The sequence below is a fragment of the Pinus tabuliformis genome, chromosome Q, assembly GCF_031772625.1.
Source record: "Pinus tabuliformis cultivar Carrire ecotype Pingquan chromosome Q, CPIR1, whole genome shotgun sequence".
NCBI classification, from domain to species: domain Eukaryota; kingdom Viridiplantae; phylum Streptophyta; class Pinopsida; order Pinales; family Pinaceae; genus Pinus; species Pinus tabuliformis.
In genome coordinates this window covers 142,625,705-142,646,202 of record NC_142296.1, presented here as the reverse complement: position 1 = coordinate 142,646,202, position 20,498 = coordinate 142,625,705, and the positions used below count along the sequence as shown (strand labels likewise).

The 20,498-nt window shown below is 39.2% G+C and overlaps 1 protein-coding gene across 1 annotated transcript in view; it reads left to right on the top strand.

The window, feature by feature from the left end:
- Positions 1-17,708, top strand: part of VAMP714 (vesicle-associated membrane protein 714) — a 198,181-nt gene extending 180,473 nt beyond the window's left edge. Inside the window, exons 3-4 of the mRNA XM_089384108.1 lie at positions 16,829-16,992; positions 17,157-17,708. Of these exons, the coding sequence (XP_089240234.1) occupies positions 16,829-16,992; positions 17,157-17,247 (255 nt within the window). The 3' untranslated portion in view covers positions 17,248-17,708. The remainder of the gene's footprint in view (positions 1-16,828; positions 16,993-17,156) is intronic.
- The last annotated feature ends 2,790 nt before the right edge of the window (positions 17,709-20,498 follow it).

Here is a 20,498-nt window from a genome sequence, read left to right as displayed (position 1 = left end):
TTCATAGGTCTTGACACTAATTTTCTCAAAAGAGCATAAGATCATTAACCATGATCTAGAAGACTTAGCATTATATGCACAAACAATTATGAAATGGACAAAAATAATGCATACCTCTTTTGACCTTACCTGGTCCTTGCATTTCTTCAATTGTCATGTCTTATTTTCCTTAGACCTTCAACTATCGAACCACAAAGATAAAGTCCTTTAACATTTCTTCTGTGGTCATGTACCAACCTTTTCCAACAAAAGATGCTTCAAACCCTCAACCACAGAGATTTCTTTGTCTTGGTTACTTCAAACTTTTGTAGAAAAGTATAACTAGGTTCGATCTTCATAATGACATGTAATTGTGATTTTATGTAAAAGATGTAAAGAAGAAAAATAAAATTATTGTAATGCTTGCCTCATGGGTTTCATGAGCAAGAGATTTTATTTTTAGTTAAGGCTCCCATTGTGAGCCCTTAGGGATTTTGTCATCTAGTCATAAAAGTCTAAAGAGTCATTGTCATGTATTGAAGGCATGTTACACATTGTAAAAGTCAATTTTGTTTTTGTAATTCACCCTCCAAGACCTTGTCACTAGTCCTCACTCAAGTTAGCCTACAAAGAAAGGGGTAATACTAGAAAGATGATGTCAGCCTATTCCAGTGATCATGTCGGCTTAATAATCATGGACAAACCACTATATATAGCAGTGCTCGGCCTCATTTGGAAGAACACAATTCGGTCAAGCAAGTTTGAAATAACCAAGTGCATCATAGAAGGAGCCTTAACATCAACGAAGGAAGAGGAAGGGATAGCGAAGATAGTGACATCATTGTGAGACTGTTTTTTGGGCTAGTCTACCTCACACATGTGAAGATTACAGATCTGAAGTTTGCAAAGGGAGGCCGAAGATTGCAATCATATAAGGCTAATCTAGATTGGGTGAAGACTTCGTTGAAGGGAATACGAGTGGAAGTGAAAAGAGTCTCCCTCTGAAAGGAGACTATTCAAGGATCAAAAGCTGATCTAGGGTTTCTGTTGTGAAGCAAAAAGTTGCAGACCTACCAGAAGAGGCCGGAATTCTGAAGGAAGCCGAGAAGAGGAAGAAGAATAGCAGCGTTGACCTAAGGGTGAAGAGGAGGCCTGTGACTTGGTCTTGGAAGGGCTCTAGTGTCCAGGGTCTTTGTCATGGTCTTGGTATTTGTCAATTGAAGTTTCTATAAGAAGAATTTGTTTGGGTTTTCCTCTCAAACAATGAGAGGTTTTGGCCCTAACTGACAGCCTATATACTGTGTCTCTTGTCTCGTTATTATTCATGCATTGGTAATTGTCTTGATGAAAAGAACACAATAATAACATAAGAAAGAGAAGTAAAAAAGGCACTCACAAGCAATTATCAAAGTAGAGAAATCACCTATCTATTGATGCCCTAGATTTCTCAACAGTTTTGAGTCATGTCTTGGATTAAGTCATAGTAGGGCTCAGATCACTTCAGTTTTGTAGGAAAACAGAACTTCGTGTTTCAAAGAGAAACATGTCCTCAGCCTCATGCTTCACATAAGAGTATAAAGATGTGTCATAATACTTGATGATGACCTTGGGGACCCTTTCGCATGCACTTACATGAAATATTGATGGATCAATGCTTCAGATTCCACAGAGATATATGTATAATTTTGGACTTCAGGTAAATAATCTTTTGATCTTCCTCAAACTGGAGTCACTAGAAAGAAGTAACTTCGAACTGGAGGAGAGGACATGGATCATAATAGTGGTTCAAACTTTTTCCCGCAAAAGTAGAGATTCAGTTTACTTGGATTCCTGAGATAGTATTTTGGCCTTCTTTATTGGATTACAGAGATATGGATTTCAGATCTTCTATTTAAGGTTGTCATGTGTCGCGAAATTATCACAGAATTTTGGATACAATAATGGGGATGCCTTAGATACTCCTTGGAGTGCTTGGAATTTGATTCTTTCAATCTGGATGGATGCTTTGCATTGTTTTAGAGATCTGGCCTTCCTTTCATGCTTGAGCGTGCATATAAACTAAGTGAAATGGGGCTTGGACTTCTGGTCATATATTCCAGATATTTAAACTTGGATCTTGGACTACCACAAATATATTAACTCTGATTTCCCTCCACATAGATATAATTCGAACTGTTAATCATGGAGATACGATTTGAACTTAACTTGGTCTATGTCACAGACTTCAGCTCGGACTTCCTCACTTTCTTCACAGAGATATTAGCACTTGATCTCAGGAGTATATACAGTGACTTTGGATCAATGTTGTCTTTACCACAGAAAGACTCCATCCTTCTTGCAATACTTTCAACACAACGGAGAAGATACATACCTTAACTAGGTCTTGGTTCTGTTGCCAAATGGACTGAGATTTTCGGTCTCTTTTGAGGCTCTGTAATAGCTACAGGACCCTTTCCAGACTCGGCCTAACAGAATTAAAAATTCCTTTGTTATAGGACTAAAAATTCCTTTGTATACCTCTGTTATAGGAGTCAGGAGTCAGGACTTTTCTTCTTTCCCTGTTCCTTCATCACAGTTCCGAACCAAGTATCATCACCCTCGTCCAACACTTGCTTCAGGATGCATAACAGAATTCATCCTAGATTCAGTGATAACTCTCCATTCTTCAAAAAATGCCAATAAAATGTGATCTTCAAACTGCCATTCGTTAACCTTAGCTCTGATACCATGTTGAGAAATCAAGTTGTTTGCATATTAAGGTTGATTTCTCTTACATGATAATTACTTGTGAATGTTTGTTGGCTTCTTATTACTTTTACTATGTTCTCTTCATCAAGCAATTATCAAAATATATAAAACATGAAGATCACAAGAAACAATGGACACAAAGATGTACGCTCCAAGCCAGGGCAAAAACCTCACAAGGGGGAAACCCAGAAAATATTTTCTTCTTATAGAATCAGATCAAAGTGAGATATCCAAGACCCAAGACCCAGACCAAAACTGCCACAGAGATCCAAGTCAGCCCTCTTTCAATCCATTTTGAACAAATCAAAGTCAACAAAAGTCAATGCTGGTCAACTCTCTTAATTCTGGTCAATCCCTGAAATCTCGGCCCCCTGAAATTTCGGCCCTGTAAAAACTCTGAAAGACCGCAGAAGATACTCGCACGTGTGTACAGATTAGGGCAGAAAAACAAGACTCTCTCTTTTGACTTTGCTTTCTTCCTCCTTTGACTTCATTGATTTTCTTCTATTTACTTGCACAAAAGTCAAATTGGTTGCCAAAATGTGGAGCATAGTTGCCAATATATAATTGTTCGATCTTATGAAGAGACACTTTATGCGCTGGCTGACTTGGTCTTGTGGTGACACTCAATTTTTTTTTTCTTTTTCTTTTCTTAATTTATTTGGTTACAAATAGTCCAAATGGGACTTTTGACTCATGACAAATTTTCTTATTGATTCATTAAACCCTAGAAGCATGAAGAACATGCTTTGACTAGAAAATAATAATAATAATACAAAATTCTTTTTCTTCTTTTTGTTTTTACATGAAATACATATTGATACAAGTACGTATGAAGACTGAACTTAGTTACATTTTTCAACACAACAAGACCTCTCTAGTTTCTCAATGTGAGACCATCCTCATTTGGGCTTTGAATCAGCATGAAGAACATGCTTTAACTAGAAAATAATAATAATAATACAAATTTCTTTTTCTTCTTTTTGTTTTTACATGAAATACATATTGATACAAATGCAATGATAAGTATGAAGACCGAACTTAGTTACATTTTTCAACACAACAAGACCTCTCTAGTCTCTCGACGTGAGACCATCCTCATTTGGGCTTTGAATCAGTTGTTTCCGCCCAATGTATCAAGGCCGACTTGGGGGCATGCTGGGTCCAATTGTATCATCCTGAACAATCATCAAATTTGGTACAAATTCATCCAACGTCCTTGGTGCTGGAGGTGCTGGCACAGACAAACTCAGATATTCAGCAAATTCATATTTACTATTAAAAAACAGATAGAAGATGATTACAATTTTTGGGAGGATCCTAGCTTTATACTGCCTTGGGTGCCTCTTGGTGAATCTTTGCCTACTAACTACAAATTAATTAATTTTTATATAACATTGCCTTCCTCCCAAAAAAATGCTTTGTCGTTAAAGCATACGTAACGAGGGATGTCGTTGACGAAATGCTTCAGTCTCCCAAGAAGCTTCTTCTTCTGGTAAGTCCTTCCACTTGATCAAGTATTTCTTGATTACACGAGATCGAATCTTCTTTTCCCTGGTGGATATGATACCTTCTGGTTCTAAAATGACCCTTCCTTCACCATCTAAGGATGGAAGTGTTGTTTGTGCTGATTGATGGTCGCCCAGTGCCCTTTTAAGGCAGGGTACATGGAAGACGTGAACACGACTTTTATCCGGAAGGCTTAAACTATATGCAACTTGGATGATCTTTTTGTTGATCTGGTATGGTCCATAGAACTTTGGTGCTAATTTATTTTTTCCTTTTTGTTTCAAGGACAACTGTTTTTATGGCTAGAGCTTGACAAATACCCATTTTCTAGCTTCAAATTCTCTCTCGGTTCTGTTTCGGTCAGCTTGTTGCTTCATACTGTTTCTTGCATTATTTAAATTTTCTTTTAGGGTTTGGACGATTTTTTGGGTTTCTTCTAGCTGCTTTTTAACAACTGGTAGATTTGTTCGGATGGTAGCTAGATTCTTCCATTTCGGAGGTTCATACCCATACAGAGCTTGGAATGGAGTCATTTTCGCTGACGTATGATAAGTAGAATTATACCACCATTCAGCAAGATGCAACCACTGAACCCACTTATTTTGTTTTTCTGTAGCGTAACAACGTAGGTAGGCTTCCAAACATTTATTGACAACCTCCGTTTGTCCATCTGTTTGAGGGTGGTAAGCGGAACTCATATTTAGGTAGGTTCCTATATGGTTGAACAATTCCTTCCAGAAATTACCCTTAAATTTGGCATCTCTATCACTCATAATGACTTTCGGAAAACCGTGTAATCTATAAATATTTTTTCAAAATATATCAATGATTTGTTTAGCTGAGTCTGATTTTCTTCATTGCAATAAAGTGAACATATTTGGTGAGTTTGTCGACTACTACGAAAATCTTATCCTTGCCCTGAGATACAGGTAATCCCTCAATAAATTCCATTGATATTTCTTTCCATTTCTCATTCGGAATGTTTAAGGGGTGAAGTAATCCAGGGGTCATAATACTTTCACTTTTATTTCTTTGACATTTGTCACATTCTGCTACATATTTCTGAATATCGTGACTCATCCCCTTCCAAAAGAAGGATTGACGTGCATTCTAGTAAGTTTTAAAGAATCCTACATTTCCGGCTGATAGTGAATCATGTGAATCCTTGAGTATCTTGGATTTAAACTTGGAGTTTGAATTTAGATAGATTCTTCCTTTGTACCATAGAATATCGTTCTTCCATTCAAATTTTGAGTTGTCTAGAAGGTTATTGATTATCGCAGTTATTTCTGGATCCTTGGCATACTCACTTCGAATCTCATTAAGCCATTTAGGAACAACAACCGAGACTGCAAGTAATGTTGGTTCTTCGTCCTTCTTAGACAGGGCATTTGCTACTACATTGTCTTTTATGTTTTTATGTAGTATCTCCATGTCAAAGGCGACAATATTTTCAATCCATTTTTGTTGTTCTTCGAAAAGTGTTTTTTGTTGAAGGAGGTGCTGGAGATTGTTATGGTCTGTTCGAATGAAGAACTTACTTCCCAAAAGATATTGTCTCCACTTGGACAGTGCGTGCATAATAGCGAGCATTTCCTTGTTATATGTGGACTTAAGATGTTCTCATTTATTGAGCTTCCTCTTTTCAAAAGCTATTGGATGCCCCTCTTGCATTAACACTGCACCTATACCGAACTCAGAAGCATCACACTCAATGATAAATGGTTTAGAGAAATCTGGAGTTGCCAATACTGGGGCGTTAGACATAACTTCCTTCAATTCTTCAAAACACTTTCTTGCTTCCACATTCCATTGAAATGAATTCTTCTTTAAAAGGTTTGTTAGAGGTGCAGTTATATGTGCATAGTTTTTAATAAATCTTCCGTAATATCCAGTCAATCCTAAGAACCCTCTTAGCTTGGATATATTAACTGGTTTGGTCCATTTCTTTATAGCCTTGATTTTATTAGGGTCCACTTTTACTCCTTCATGGGATATTATGTGTCTGAGATATTCTACTTCTTCCTTCCCAAAGGTGCATTTGGATTTCTTGGCGTAGAACTAATGGTCTTTTAGTAGTGTAAGAACTTTATCCAGATGTTGTAGGTGCTCCTTCCAAGTTTTACTGTAAATTAAAATATCATCAAAGAATACTAATACAAACTTCCTAAGATATGGATGGAATAACTCATTCATAGTGGCTTGGAATGTTGCTGGTGCATTGGTTAACCCAAAGGGCATTACTTTAAATTCGTAGTGACCTTCATGTGTTCGGAACACAGTTTTTGGTATGTCTTCCAACCTGATTTTGATTTGGTAATAGCTTGACCTTAAGTCCAATTTTGAGAAGTATTTTGTGCCATGTAGTTCATCCAACATTTCGTCGATAAAGGGAATTGGGAATTTGTTTTTAATCGTTATTTTGTTTAATCCTCTATAATCAATGCATAGCCTGAATGATCCATCCTTCTTCCTTACCAATACCACTGGAGCAGCATACAGACTCTTACTTTTCGAGATGATCCCACATTTTAAAAGGTCTTGGATTAATCTCTCAATTTCAGTCTTTTGGTGATGTGGATATCGATATGGTTTGAGGTTGACGGGGTCTCATCCTGCTTTGACTTCTATTGTATGCTCTATTTCCCTGTTATGCGGCATTTCCATGGGCAGGTCTTGGAATACTTTTTCATGCTTCTGAATTAGCTCTTGTACTTCTGGTGACTCTTCGCTGATCACTTTTGCAGATAACATTTCTAGTTGGTGACATTGTACTACATAAGCTGGTCCTCCTTTTCGAATCATTTTCATCATTTGGGATGATGACTGTAGAAATTTCTGTTTTCCCACCCAGTTTTCAGTTTCTCCTTATTTCTCCCATATAGTTAAATGCCCTTTCCCATAACCATACATTTAACAAGCTGAAAAAAATAAATTTGCTGAAAACACAAATCCTGAAAATTTTACAGAATGCTGGAAATTGCAGAAATAAAAATCAGCAGTAATAAACAGCCATTAAAACACATTTAAACACTGAGATTTTTGGTCAATGTGACCCTGGAAAAACCCCCTACAACTCTTGGGGAAAACCAGTTTGAGAGCTCTTCTTTATTTCTGAAAATTGCCTTTTACAGTGAGAAATTTTTCAGCAAAAAATCAGCAAGCAAATTTACAACTTATCTCTTTTCCCATGCTTCACAGCAAACTGGGAATTACAGCAAATAGGACAGCAATAAATGCTGTACGGTCTCCTCGATTTTCGTGCCCATTTTCAACATTAAATGCTGCTGTATGGCCCTCGTTTTGCGTGCAGAAAAACCAGCAAACTGCTCTTCGATTTTTGTGCAAACCTCTCCTCGAAAATCGTGCCAAAATCTGCCTTTCACTGTATGCTGAATCAGCTGTACAAATCTGCTCAACTGCTGCCTTAGAATGTGTGCCAAGCTGCTGTCTCCTTCTCCTCCCTGCTCAGAAATCTCTCTTGCTCTCTTGCTCTCCTTCTCCCAATCTGCTCATGAAAGAATTGAATCGAATGTGATCTTTTCTCCTTTTCCTCCCTTAATATAACTCCAAATGACTTTTGGGTGACCCAAGTGACTTTTGGGTGATCTCTAAATCCAATGGCTGAAATAGATTTAGATCAATGGCTGAGATTAAATGCTCATTTAAATTTCACTTTTTATTTTTTAATTTACCCCACTTTAATAAAGACCCACTTAGTCATTTATTTCCAAAGTCACTTTTCCTTTTTAATTTTTCATTGACTTTATAAAAGTCACTTTAAAATTAGACTTAGTAACTTTATCATTTAAAGTCACTTTTAAATTAGATTTAACTTTATAAAATTATAAAGTCACTTTAGGAGAAAAATTAAATTCTTTTGGACACTTTTCCCTAGGCCAAAGATCAAAGCCTAAGGGAACCACCTGTCCTCCGGTACCAAATTTCAACACTCCCTCTTACCGAGGAAGGTGTTCCTCACCACACCCATCTTGTCTCTGAAGTAGACATGCTTGCCCCGTGGTAAGGCTTTGGTAAGGATATCTGCAACCTGCTCATCAGTGGAAATATACTCAAGCTTCACAACTCCCTTTTGAACATAGTCTTTGATGAAATGATATCTGATCCCGATATGCTTTGACCTGTCATGAAATACTGGATTCTCCGTGAGTTTAATGCAACTCTGATTATCACAGTAAATCACTGAAGGTCTCAACGGCTGACCAAATAAGCCAAACAACATCTTGCGAAGCCAGATAGCCTCACAACTCGCTAGACTGGCTGCCATATACTCTGCTTCCGCTGAACTCAGTGCTATTGACTGCTGCTTCCGGCTGAACCATGACACTACTGCTGAACCCAACCCAAAACAACACCCTGAAGTGCTCTTCCTATCAGAAGCACAACCTGCCCAATCAGAATCAGTGTATCCTGCCAATCTCACTCCATCTCCCTGCCTGTAGTCCAGACCATAATCCATTGTCCCCTGCAAGTATCGCAAAATGTGTTTTGCAGCCACCCAGTGAACCTTCCTAGGCTCACACATAAACTGACTCATCATGTTGACTGCAAAACAGATATCTGGTCTAGTGTTGACCAAATACATCAAGGAACCAATCAGCTGCCTGTACAATGTGGGATCCACCAACTCGGAATCCGAAGCATGAAGCTTCTTCCAGTTGGTCATCATTGGTGTCGACATGGGTCTACAATCCTCCATGTGGAATCTGCTAAGGATGTCCACAATATACTTCCCCTGCCCCAGGAAGAAATGCCCCTCCTCCTGCCACACCTCCAAACCCAAAAAGTAATGCATCAAGCCGATGTCCTTCATCTCAAACTCCGTCGCAAGATCTCTCTTGCAGTGCTCTATGAGTCTCTCTGCACCTGTAATGATCAAGTCATCCACATACAGCACCAGAATGAGAGGCTCCTCACCAATCACAATAAAGTAAAGGTTCGGATCTGCCTCACTCTTTGTGAAACCCATCCCCTGCAAATATGTATCTATCCTGGAGTACCAAGCTCTGGGAGCTTGCTTCAGGCCATAAAGAGCCTTCTTCAGTCTGCACACATGGGACTCCTTCCCATGCACCTCAAAGCCCTGTGGCTGCTCAATGTACACCTCCTCCTGTATGAAGCCATTGAGAAATGCGGTCTTCACATCCATCTGGTGGATCTTCCAACCCATCTCTGCTGCTATCGATATAATGGAGCGGATCGAAGTATATCGAGCCACGGGAGCGAAGGTCTCCTCATAATCAACTCCCTCTACCTGGGAGAACCCTCTAGCCACAAACCTCGCTTTGAATTTCTCAACGCTGCCATCTGCAGCATGCTTTACCTTGTAAAGCCATCTGGAAGTAACCACGGATTTGCCCTCAGGCCTCGGCACCACCTCCCAAACATCATTCTTCATGATAGAAGAATACTCCTCCTGCATGGCCTCTCTCCAGACCTGTTGGCTAGCTGCCTCCTCATAGCTAGAAGGCTCAGAGTCAAGGATGCTGGTAACCATCGCCATATAGCTACAAAACCTCTCAGGTGGTCTACTCTCTCTGACCGGCCTCTTCGGCTCAGCAACAGATGTGGCATCTCTCAAGGTGTCCTGAAGCCACTTGGGCTTTCTCTTCCCTGAGCATGCTTCTCCCATAGGAGAATGAAACTCCTCCTCCTCATCACCATCAGTAGCCTGAACTCCTGACTGTCTGTCTGCTGTCCTCCTGCCTGCACCTGAACCTGTAGAAGCTGAGGTACCGTGTGAACTGTCCATCAATGGACTCCCTAGTGAACTGCTCTGTGAACTGCTCTGCATGATGCCCAGAGCACCACCCCTCTGGCTCGGCGAGCCACTGCTCACTGACGGACCTGACATCCTCATAGATGTACCTCCGGATCCTCCTGATCCCTGCCCACTGGATCCCTGCGACTGACTCAACTGCTGTTGAGGGTCTGGCTGATCCAGATACTCTAACTCCCGTGACCTCCTAAAGGCCCTGTCCTCCTCGAACTTCACATCCCGTCTGACAACAACTCTCCTCTGTGCAGGAATGTAAATCCGAAAGGCCTTTGAGGTCTCACTGTAGCCCACAAAGATACCCTTCTCTGCGGTGGGCTCTAGTTTGGTCCTCTTCTCCTTGGGTATATAGGAGTATGTAATGCATCCAAAGATATGAAGATGACAAATATCAGGCTTCTTCCCAGAGAAAGCCTCCTCCGGAGTCATGTGCCCCAAAGCACGATGCGGACTCCTGTTCTGCAAGTAAACAACTGTGTTGCAGGCCTCTGCCCACAAGAACAATGGCAACCCCTGATCATGTAACATGGCTTTGGCAGCCCCTATGATGGATCTGTTCTTCCTCTCCGCAACCCCGTTCTGCTGGGGGTTGTAAGGAACAGTGAACTCCCTCCTAATGCCTGCCTCCGCACAATAGTCAACAAACTCTCCAAGGGTGTACTCTCCTCCATTGTCCGACCTCAAGGACTTGATCTTTCGACCTGTCTGAGTCTCCACAAGAGCTCTGAACTCCTGAAACCGCTTGAAGACGTCACTCTTGGTCTTCAAAAAATAAATCCAGGTCCTCCTGGAGTGATCATCAATGAATAAAACATAGTACTCATATCCACTCAAGGAAACATGAGACATCCGACCGCTCACATCGGAATGAATCAAATCAAGTATCCCCGTCGCTCTGCTGTCACTGCTGGGAAAAGGGAATTTGGCAAATTTGCCCATCGCACAACCTCTGCAAGTATCAAAGTGATCAGTACTGAAATCTGGCACACCTGTAGTGATCTCCCGCAATGTCCTCAAGGCTCCATGATACATATGTCCCATCCTGCGGTGCCAAAACTCACACAGCGCAGAACTGCTAGCTCTGCTATCGGTACTACTGCTCAATGCCAAAAGGGGCTGGAATGCAAACTTGTACACCTTTGCATGGCGTACACCTATCACTCTAGCTGAATCAGTTGGAGTGCCCCTGGGATACATCAACACCTGTCCTCTCCTGAACAGTACCTCATATCCTCTGTCCTCCAAAGCTGAGACGGATATGAGGTTCTTCCTCATCCCTGGCACATAAAGAACCTCTGACACCTTCAAGGGAGGTTTGGACTCCCTCTGAAATGTCACTGTCCCCACCCCGACTGCTCTAACAACTCTGTCATCGCCGAGTACTACCTCAATATCAGTGCCACTCTCTGAAAGCTCTGAGAAGTACTCACGGACTCCTGTCATATGACGTGAAGCCCCACTGTCCACATACCAGATACCTGAAGATGCTCCGCTAATCGAGGGAAAAGCATGCTCCCTCTGAACCTGTGTGGCAGGTGATCCTGCACTAGAGGACTCACACGTAGTGAACGCAAACTCTCGGTCAAAACGACCAGCAAAGTCCTCAATCTCTGCTGAAGTTGCCACGTCCTGGTTCTTCCCCTTTTTCTTCTTCTTCTCCGGACACACAACTGCATAGTGTCCCATCTTTTGACAATTCCAACACTTCACCTTGGAATAGTCCTTCTGTGTGTTCCCCTGTTTACCTTTACCTTTGCCCCCACCACTGCTTGTGGAAGCCTGCTTCTTCCCTTTGCCTTTCTTGCCTCCTGCCACCAGTGCTACATCCTCATCCTACTCAACTGGCTTGGCTGCCCCAAGCTGACCTTTCCTGATCTCTGTCTGAATGCAATCATCCCAAAACCTCTCCCATGTGGGAAGGGTCTCACGTGCACAAACCCCATCAGCAAAGTTCAACCATGAACGGGGGAGGCCATTCACTGCAATCCGCACCAACTCAGTGGGTGGAATGGCCTCTCCAATCGCTGCCAACTCATCTCTCATATTAGTAATCTTTGTGAGATATCCAGCTGCACTATCATTACCCATCTTAATGTTCTTCAGCTTCTCCTTTAGGACCATCTTCCGGTTCTCATTGGTACTCTGGTAGAGATTGGACAATGCTGTCCACATCTCATGGGCATTGCTCTTTCCTCTCACATGAGGAATGCAATGGTCTTTGATTCCGTCTAGAATCAGCCTCTTACCTTGTTGTTCTTTTTATTATAAGTTGTCAACTGAGTAGCATCAGTAGGCACAACAACAGGGTTCTGTGTGGTATGCACCATGATATCCCAGACTTCTGCCTCCTCAAAGATACTCTGCATTCTCTCCTTCCAAACGCTGTAATTTATATGCCCATCCAGCCTATCCTCCACCCTCAATCCCAATGACATCCTGCTGTCCTAAAACTGAAAAATAGCACTGCTGTAGTAAAGATAAAACTGCTGTTTATGAAAAAATCAGCTTGCTGGAATTTTCTGAGTGAAAAATCAGCAACTGTAATTTTTCCTTTTGCTGTCCCAAACTGCCCTTCAGCATTCAAGCTCCGATACCATGTAGAAATTTTTGTTTTCCACCCCGGTTTTCAGTTTCTCCTTATTTCTCCCATATAGTTAAATGGTCTTTCCCATAACCATACATTTAACAAGCTGAAAAAAATAAATTTGCTGAAAACACAAATTCTGGAAATTTTACAGAATGCTGGAAATTGTAGAAATAAAAATCAGCAGTAATAAACAGCCATTAAAACACATTTAAACACTGAGATTTTTGGTCAGTGCGACCCTGGAAAAACCCCCTACAACTCTTGGGGAAAACCAGTTTGAGAGCTCTTCTTTATTTCTGAAAATTGCCTTTTATAGTGAGAAATTTTTCAGCAAAAAATCAGCAAGCAAATTTACAACTTATCTCTTTTCCCATGCTTCACAGCAAACTGGAAATTACAGCAAACAGGACAGCAATAAATGCTGTACGGTCTCCTCGATTTTCGTGCCCACTTTCAGCATTAAATGCTGCTGTATGGCCCTCGTTTTGCGTGCAGAAAAACCAGCAAACTGCTCCTCGATTTTTGTGCAAACCTCTCCTCGAAAATCCTGCCAAAATTTGCCTTTCACTGTATGCTGAATCAGCTGTACAAATCTGCTCAACTGCTGCCTTGGAATGTGTGCCAAGCTGCTGTCTCTTTCTCCTCCCTGCTCAGAAATCTCTCTTGCTCTCCTTCTCCCAATCTGCTCATGAAAGAATTGAATCGAATGTGATATTTTCCTCATTTTCCTCCCTTAATATAACTCCAAATGACTTTTGGGTGACCCAAATGACTTTTGGGTGATCTCTAAATCCAATGGCTGAAATAGATTTAGATCAATGGCTGAGATTAAATGCTCATTTAAATCTCACTTTTTATTTTTTAATTCACCTCACTTTAATAAAGACCCACTTAGTCATTTATTTCCAAAGTCACTTTTCCTTTCTAATTTTTCATTGACTTTATAAAAGTCACTTTAAAATTAGACTTAGTAACTTTATCATTTAAAGTCACTTTTAAATTAGATTTAACTTTATAAAATTATAAAGTCACTTTAGGAGAAAAATTAAATTCTTTTGGACACTTTTCCCTAGGCCAAAGATCAAAGCTTAAGGGAACCACCTGTCCTCCGGTACCAAATTTCAACAATGACACGATTTGATTTTCTAGTGCTTGGAATCTGTATAACTTGTACCTCTGCCCTTCCAATTAAAGCTTATAAACTATTCTTGATGGTTTGCAGAGTAAGTCCCTAGGGTTTGTAACCATTGGATACCTAAGACCACATCTACTCCTCCTAATGGTACAGTGTAGAACAGAGATTCTAAATTAAAGTCTTGAATCTACAATTTGACCTTATGGCATTTCCCTACCTTTTCAATCTTCTTACCGTCGGCTACCATCACCTTCATGTTGGGCATGGGAAATGTGAAAATGTTGAGTCTCTTTGCCATGGTTGAGTCTAAAAAATTGTGGGTGCTACCGAAGTCAATGAGAACCACTATGTTGTTCTTCTTTATATGTCCTTTTAATTTTAAAGTCTGGGGTTGTGATATACCTGTCATAGCCGATAATGACACTTGTGGAATGCTTTCGTCATCTAATTCTGGAGAGAATTCTGGGGCATCTTCTATTCCTTCTATGTCTGATTCATTACTGTTTGAATCATTAGTTGCTTCACAGTTATATAGCTTCCTTGTCTCTTTTCCTTTAGCACACCTTTGTTTAGGGTCCCACTTTTTGCCACAGCGTTTACACTTGCCTTTTTTCATCCTTTGCATTTCCATGTTAGATTTTTCGCCTTCACGAAGATATGGTGGAACATATCTTGTATTATTCGTATTCACAGACTGGGGAATTCTTTGTCTCGAATATACTTTTTTTTGGTTTTGACCACAATATCTTTTCAAAAGCTTTTGCTTTTTGTCTTGCTACTTCTATTGATGTAATGTCATAAAGCTGAAGTTCTACTTGTAGATGAGTTTTAAGTTCGGAGATGTATGATTGAATTAGACGAGATTCTAATAACCCAGGTACTCGTGTTGCTAAGGTCTCCCATTCTTGAATCTATTCATCCACATCTCCTTTTTGTCGCAATCTGATAAGTGTTGAAAAGAATCTTCTTCCTTGACACCTTGGAATGTTTAAAGAACGCATCCTTAAATTTTCTCCAACTGACAACGAGTGTCGATTTCTTCCACCACATATACCAATTATATGCTTCGCCTTCCATTTTCATGGAAGTGTGCCTAATATTTTTGTCATCATTGTTAATATCGTAAATCTCGAAATATTCTTCTGCTTTATTCAGCCACGCAACGCTGCATTTTTCGTTACCGTCGAACTTGGGTAGCTCGATTTTTTCTCTTCATTGATACGTCGTTAACGGTGGAGCAAAAAGAGGGTATTGATTGGTGAATGAATTCTAGAGCTGCTTATTTTGAAAAGTTGCGTTACTATTATCTTGATGGTGCATGGATGATTTTTTTGGAGACTTGGTTTTTTCATGAGAATCTACTGAATTTGTTGAATCTTATGAATCTATTGATTACCTCCATCATCCTGGAATAGTTGTTCGGGTGTAATCTTCATCCTGTCACACATAACGGTCAACATTGTCATTGTCTGATTATGATTCATTTCGGATTTGATATGGTTCTGCCCGAGCTGTTGTTCTATCCGATTTGTCATATCCTGAAGCTTCTTGATGTCGTCGGAATGTCCAGTAACCTTACTCTCGAGATCGACTAATTTTTGGTTAAAATCATCGGAGTGGCTAGTAATCCTATTCTCAAGATCAATCAATTTTTTGCTGAAATCGGTCATTGTCATCGACGACATTGAATGGGTTTGTGGGGGTGTATATTTGTCTGCTAGCGTAAACTTTCTTCCTTAATTTGAACTATTTTTTTTTTTGAAATTAAATTAATTTAATAATTTAATTGTTTTTTATATGGCAACTATATAGTCAAACCAATGTAATCAACATATATCAACTATATAAGTCACTAATATACATAAGCCACCGACGAATTTCAAATAAATATATGCTGCCAGGAATCGATTTTAAAAGGACGTGACTTATCGAAACACCTAATCAGTCACGATTTATGCCGCAGAGATGGTCAACGGGGATGTTGGGAGTCAGACGACAATGTGGAGATAACAAGGAACAGGTGACGGTGGCAACGAAGTCTCAGGCACGAAGCGGGACCCGACGGGATCACGATAGCGGAGTTAGAACGGGATCACGATGCGGCGGAGCACGAGGGCGACAGACAAGGCGGTAGCATGATGACAAAGGCGGACAAGGATTTTGATGGCAGCACGATGGTTATCAGTCACAAGGGCAGAGAGTGGGTGACGACAACGGAAATGATACGCACAGCGAAAAGAACTTGGCTTTGATACCAGATGGCACAGACAAACTCAGATATTCAGTAAATTCATATTTATTATTAAAAAACAGATAGAAGATGATTACAATTTGTGGGAGGCCCCTGTGTTTATACTGCCTTGGGTGCCTCTTCGTGAATGGCTGAAGATTACCCATTTTGGTGGGTAACAATGCCAAAATTCAATGAAATACTAATTTGCTCATAGAGGCATGTGGAAGATCGTAGTAATTCATCATGCCATGTTCATTCTGTTTGCTGATTGACAGAGATCATAGAGTAAGCGATTTAGGCCCCATCATGGCATTCTCAGCACTAAGTATATTCCTATGGCATATCCTTCACTATGCTGGTAACTATCTGGATATGGTCAACCTCATAGTCATGTAGAATTAGAGTGGATATGGTCAACCTCATAGTCATGTAGAATTAGAGTGGATAGTGCATATGTTAAGGGGAGTCTTTTTCTTTTCCCACCCTTCGTAAATATTAAATAATGCCTTTTTCCCAGTTTCCCTTTTAATACGTGCTTTGGTTCTGAATGTCTTTTCAATTGTCACTATTTTCTGATATTACCTTGCAGTGAGCACATTTCTCACATAAAATGCCGTTCTTTGTAGGCCAGTGGATCATAATAATAAGAAAAAAAAATGAATTAGGAGACACAGCATTAGTTAAGGCACGTTTTAGTTAGATTCATGTAATGTGCTGATTTGGTAATCTGGAAAATAAAATTGATCCTAACTGGAAAACTGGGTAAGGACATGTGATTTTTCTTCTTCTCTAACCTGTGTGAATTAAGGACGTATGATTATTTTCCCCTTGTAAATCCAGGTACGCACAGTTATGGTTGAAAACATAGAAAAAATCCTAGAAAGAGGGGATAGAATTGAACTTCTGGTTGATAAAACATCAACTATTCAGGACAACTCGTTTCATTTCAAGAAGCAGTCCAGGCGACTACGGCAAGCACTTTGGATGAAGAATGCAAAGCTTTTGTAAGTACTATTTTGTTCATCCTTCCATTCTGTATATTAGATGTGTAGTTCCTTGTTGCATTCTAATTAGCGGTTTATAGAATTCTCAGTTAATATTCTTATCTTGGGGATAAATTTAACATCTTTTTCCTAAATTGATTGCTCTATTTTTATTCTTTTTACAGGGCTTCATTGACTTGCTTGATTGTTGTGCTCCTGTATATCATAATTGCTTTGTGTTGTGGTGGTATAACTCTTCCATCTTGTCGATCATGATTTTCACAAATCTTGGCCATGGAACTTTCGGATGATGTTCTGTTTGCCCGTCCGTCTTTCAAGGCTATCTATGAAAACATCATCAGTTGTGTGCCAGACCCAATCTACAGCTTATGATGGTGTAAAAAGGCTGTTTTCTTGGAGATCAGTTAGACTGATGCAATGAAATTTTGCTCAAGAATCTCAGGCTACTTGAAAGCTTGGTATGTGTGGAGGAAGGCTTCTGTATTTATGAGATGTTTTCATTTGTAATGTCTGCTCTTTTGCAGATTAGTAGAGTGCACAAGGTATTAATACTGCACACGCTTCGGGTTCATGGATTAACCCATGGATATAATTTTAATGGCATTAAAAAAAACAACAATTTGATCGAGTTGTATGGCTTAAATGGATAAAAATATTGCGATAAATTGATTTGAGTGTAACTTCTTATTTGAAGGTAATTCTGTCTAGAGGCCCCATATTCATTGTGTTTATCAAATTCAAAGGCAATGGTATCAAAGTTCAAGCCTACTGGAAATTATTTGCAATTATCATTGGCCTATTGAAAGGCAGCGATTTCTAGTATCAAATTTATTTATTGAATTTTTATATGATATATTTTCTTTCCTACAAAAACATAAAAACAGGTCAGATTAAGAAGAAACTCTATATGCTAGTATGTTATGATAAAAGCAGAAATTGATTATGAAAGAAGGATTAGGGTGTTCAGCATTGTTGCGTATCCCAAAACATCTTGACGAGTAAGTCGGATGACTGTAATGTGGCAGATTGATCATGTAGTCCTGTTATGCAAGGTGTTCCTTATCTTGTGAATTATGTTTGAGGAATTTAAATAGACACGATGAAAGTTAAAATTTGCAGGATTACTTTGGCATATTACTTGATGAGGTCCTCCTAACGAGTATATGTAAATGGTTCAGGATGAGATATTTTTGTCAGCTGATTGTGGAATGTTCTTAGTGACTTTGTAATTGTGCTGAGAGGTGATTTTTCACAGTGCATTAGAGGAGTGATGTGTCGTGTTTGTTTGTAGCACTAACATGGCATATGTAGGTTATAAATATTACTTTAATAAAATAAAAAATAATAAAATAAATACAGAAGGATGTATTAATATAAAATTTATGAAGAAACTATACATATATAAATATCAGCCTAGACCCATTTTAATTATGGACTTGTCAAATATCGAGAGACATGAAATTCCTTGGGGTGCAAACCTTTTGATCTTTTTTGCCACTTGATTGATTGGGATTTAAGATGCAGCTATGTTGGTTAGTATAAATAAAAGTTAGCTCCCTAATTTGGTTTGAGCTTTATGAGGAATCAAATCCTTTTGGGTGTAATTTCTTAATCCCTCTGGTGCTCGATATATCCAGGATTAAGATGGATCTAAGCTGGTTAATATAAAATGATAGCTTGACTTACTAATTTAATGAGTTTTACGATTATTTATTTCTTTATTTAATCTGAGTTTTATGATTTTTTTTTATTTTTTATTTTCAAGTCTTGTATCTAACCATGTATGAATATGAACTTTTTTTTAGGATCAATTTATTTGTAAAGGAGAAGTTATGTTTTAGTCAATGCTAATGTTATTAGAATTGGACTAGAACCAGGTAAATCAGTCAGTCAGATTGGTTCTGAGAGGTTTTCAAGTGGAATCAACCCATCAAATTGGAAATGGCTGGTTCCATATGGAATTGGTCTTTCCAATACGAACCAGCTGATTCTTTACAGTTTGGAAGGGGCTGCATGGGCTTGCCAAAATGGAAAAAAAGGAGTGTAAAACCTTGAACCTAATTCTTAACCCTTTTTTGTTATATTAATTGGAACATTTTGCATACTCGTGTATAATAGTTTAGATTTGCGTACGTGCACACACATATATCAAAATTTGAATGTTTTATGTATTTTTTGGTTGATTTTATATATATATATATAATGTATTTTTTGGTTAATTGTTTTTTTTTGTTTCCATATTTCACTGGTTTTGGTTTTTGAGGTTGGCGAAATTGGTAGCTAGTTCAAAATTAGTGCTTTTAACTTCATTGAGCTTGCACATCCCAAAGTTCCCTTTGAAGTCTTTATTAGATTGGTATATTTTGTAGGACTTTGGGCTTGCTAGGTTGGATTCTAGGCATGGCAATATGTTTTGTTGCGAAATTCCTTTTCCATCGACAAAGGTAAGGTTTATATTTTTAAGTTCTTATATTACAATGCATTTGTTATTTTGTATGAGGTTTATATATTTCTCAAGGGATTAATGAGACTCAATAGCAATACTCTAAGCCATTACAATAAAACTCATCATGTAACTTGTGGGAGTTGAATATGGCTGGGGAGGATAACAATCATTCCTCGTAACCACCTGAAATAAACCCAAATGACTTTATATAGGGTAATACATAGTTTCAAATGTCAGTGGCTTATTGGTGACATCACACTTCTTACATTATTAGCATTTTTTGGAATTTCATTTATATAAAAATTTAGTATCTCTTGTAACCTTAACTGTTTCTTTTTTTTCCAAAGGAAAAAACAGTGACTTTTTATTAAAAAGATAATGAAAAGTTACACTTGCATATGTACTGAAACAATCTGTAAACTGCCACAAAGGCCTGAGTGCTTTTGCACCCAACGCATCGTTAGAAGGCTAACGTGCATAAAGAAAAAGAAAAAAGAGATGTGAGGAAAGAGGAAGAAAGAGGTAGAAAACTGAATGAGAGTAAAACTCTCACTTCAAGTTCTTCTCCCTTTTTTCTTTTCGACCTTATGCCACTCTCCTTGAGTGGGCTCGTTCGAAGCAATGTCTATCTGTGTTTCTGCATTCTGTGGGGGAGCAATGATTAACTGTGTTTCTGCCTTCTGAGGGCCTGTTTCTTTGTCTGAGTCTGATGTATCTGAGTGATGATGCCGTTTGATGCCTCCCATGTTTTGATCCTTGCTTATCATCTCCGCCTGATTTTGTTGGATCTCTGCCTGATTTGGATCCTTGTTGTCTGACATGTTTTCCTTCTGGTTCTCTGTTTCAGACTCCTCTATGGTGGTATCATCCTCTTCTGCTTCTGTTTCTTCGTCTTCTGTTGACGAAGAGGCTTTCTTTTCCGTGGCTCTCTTCTTTATTACATCATCTATGTTCTGCCATCCTTTGGATTTCCTTTGTTGAGGCTTGCTCTTGTTGTGACTTTTGCATGCATTGAATAGGTGACCTGTTTGTTGGCATCCCCTGCATCTGAATGCTGTAT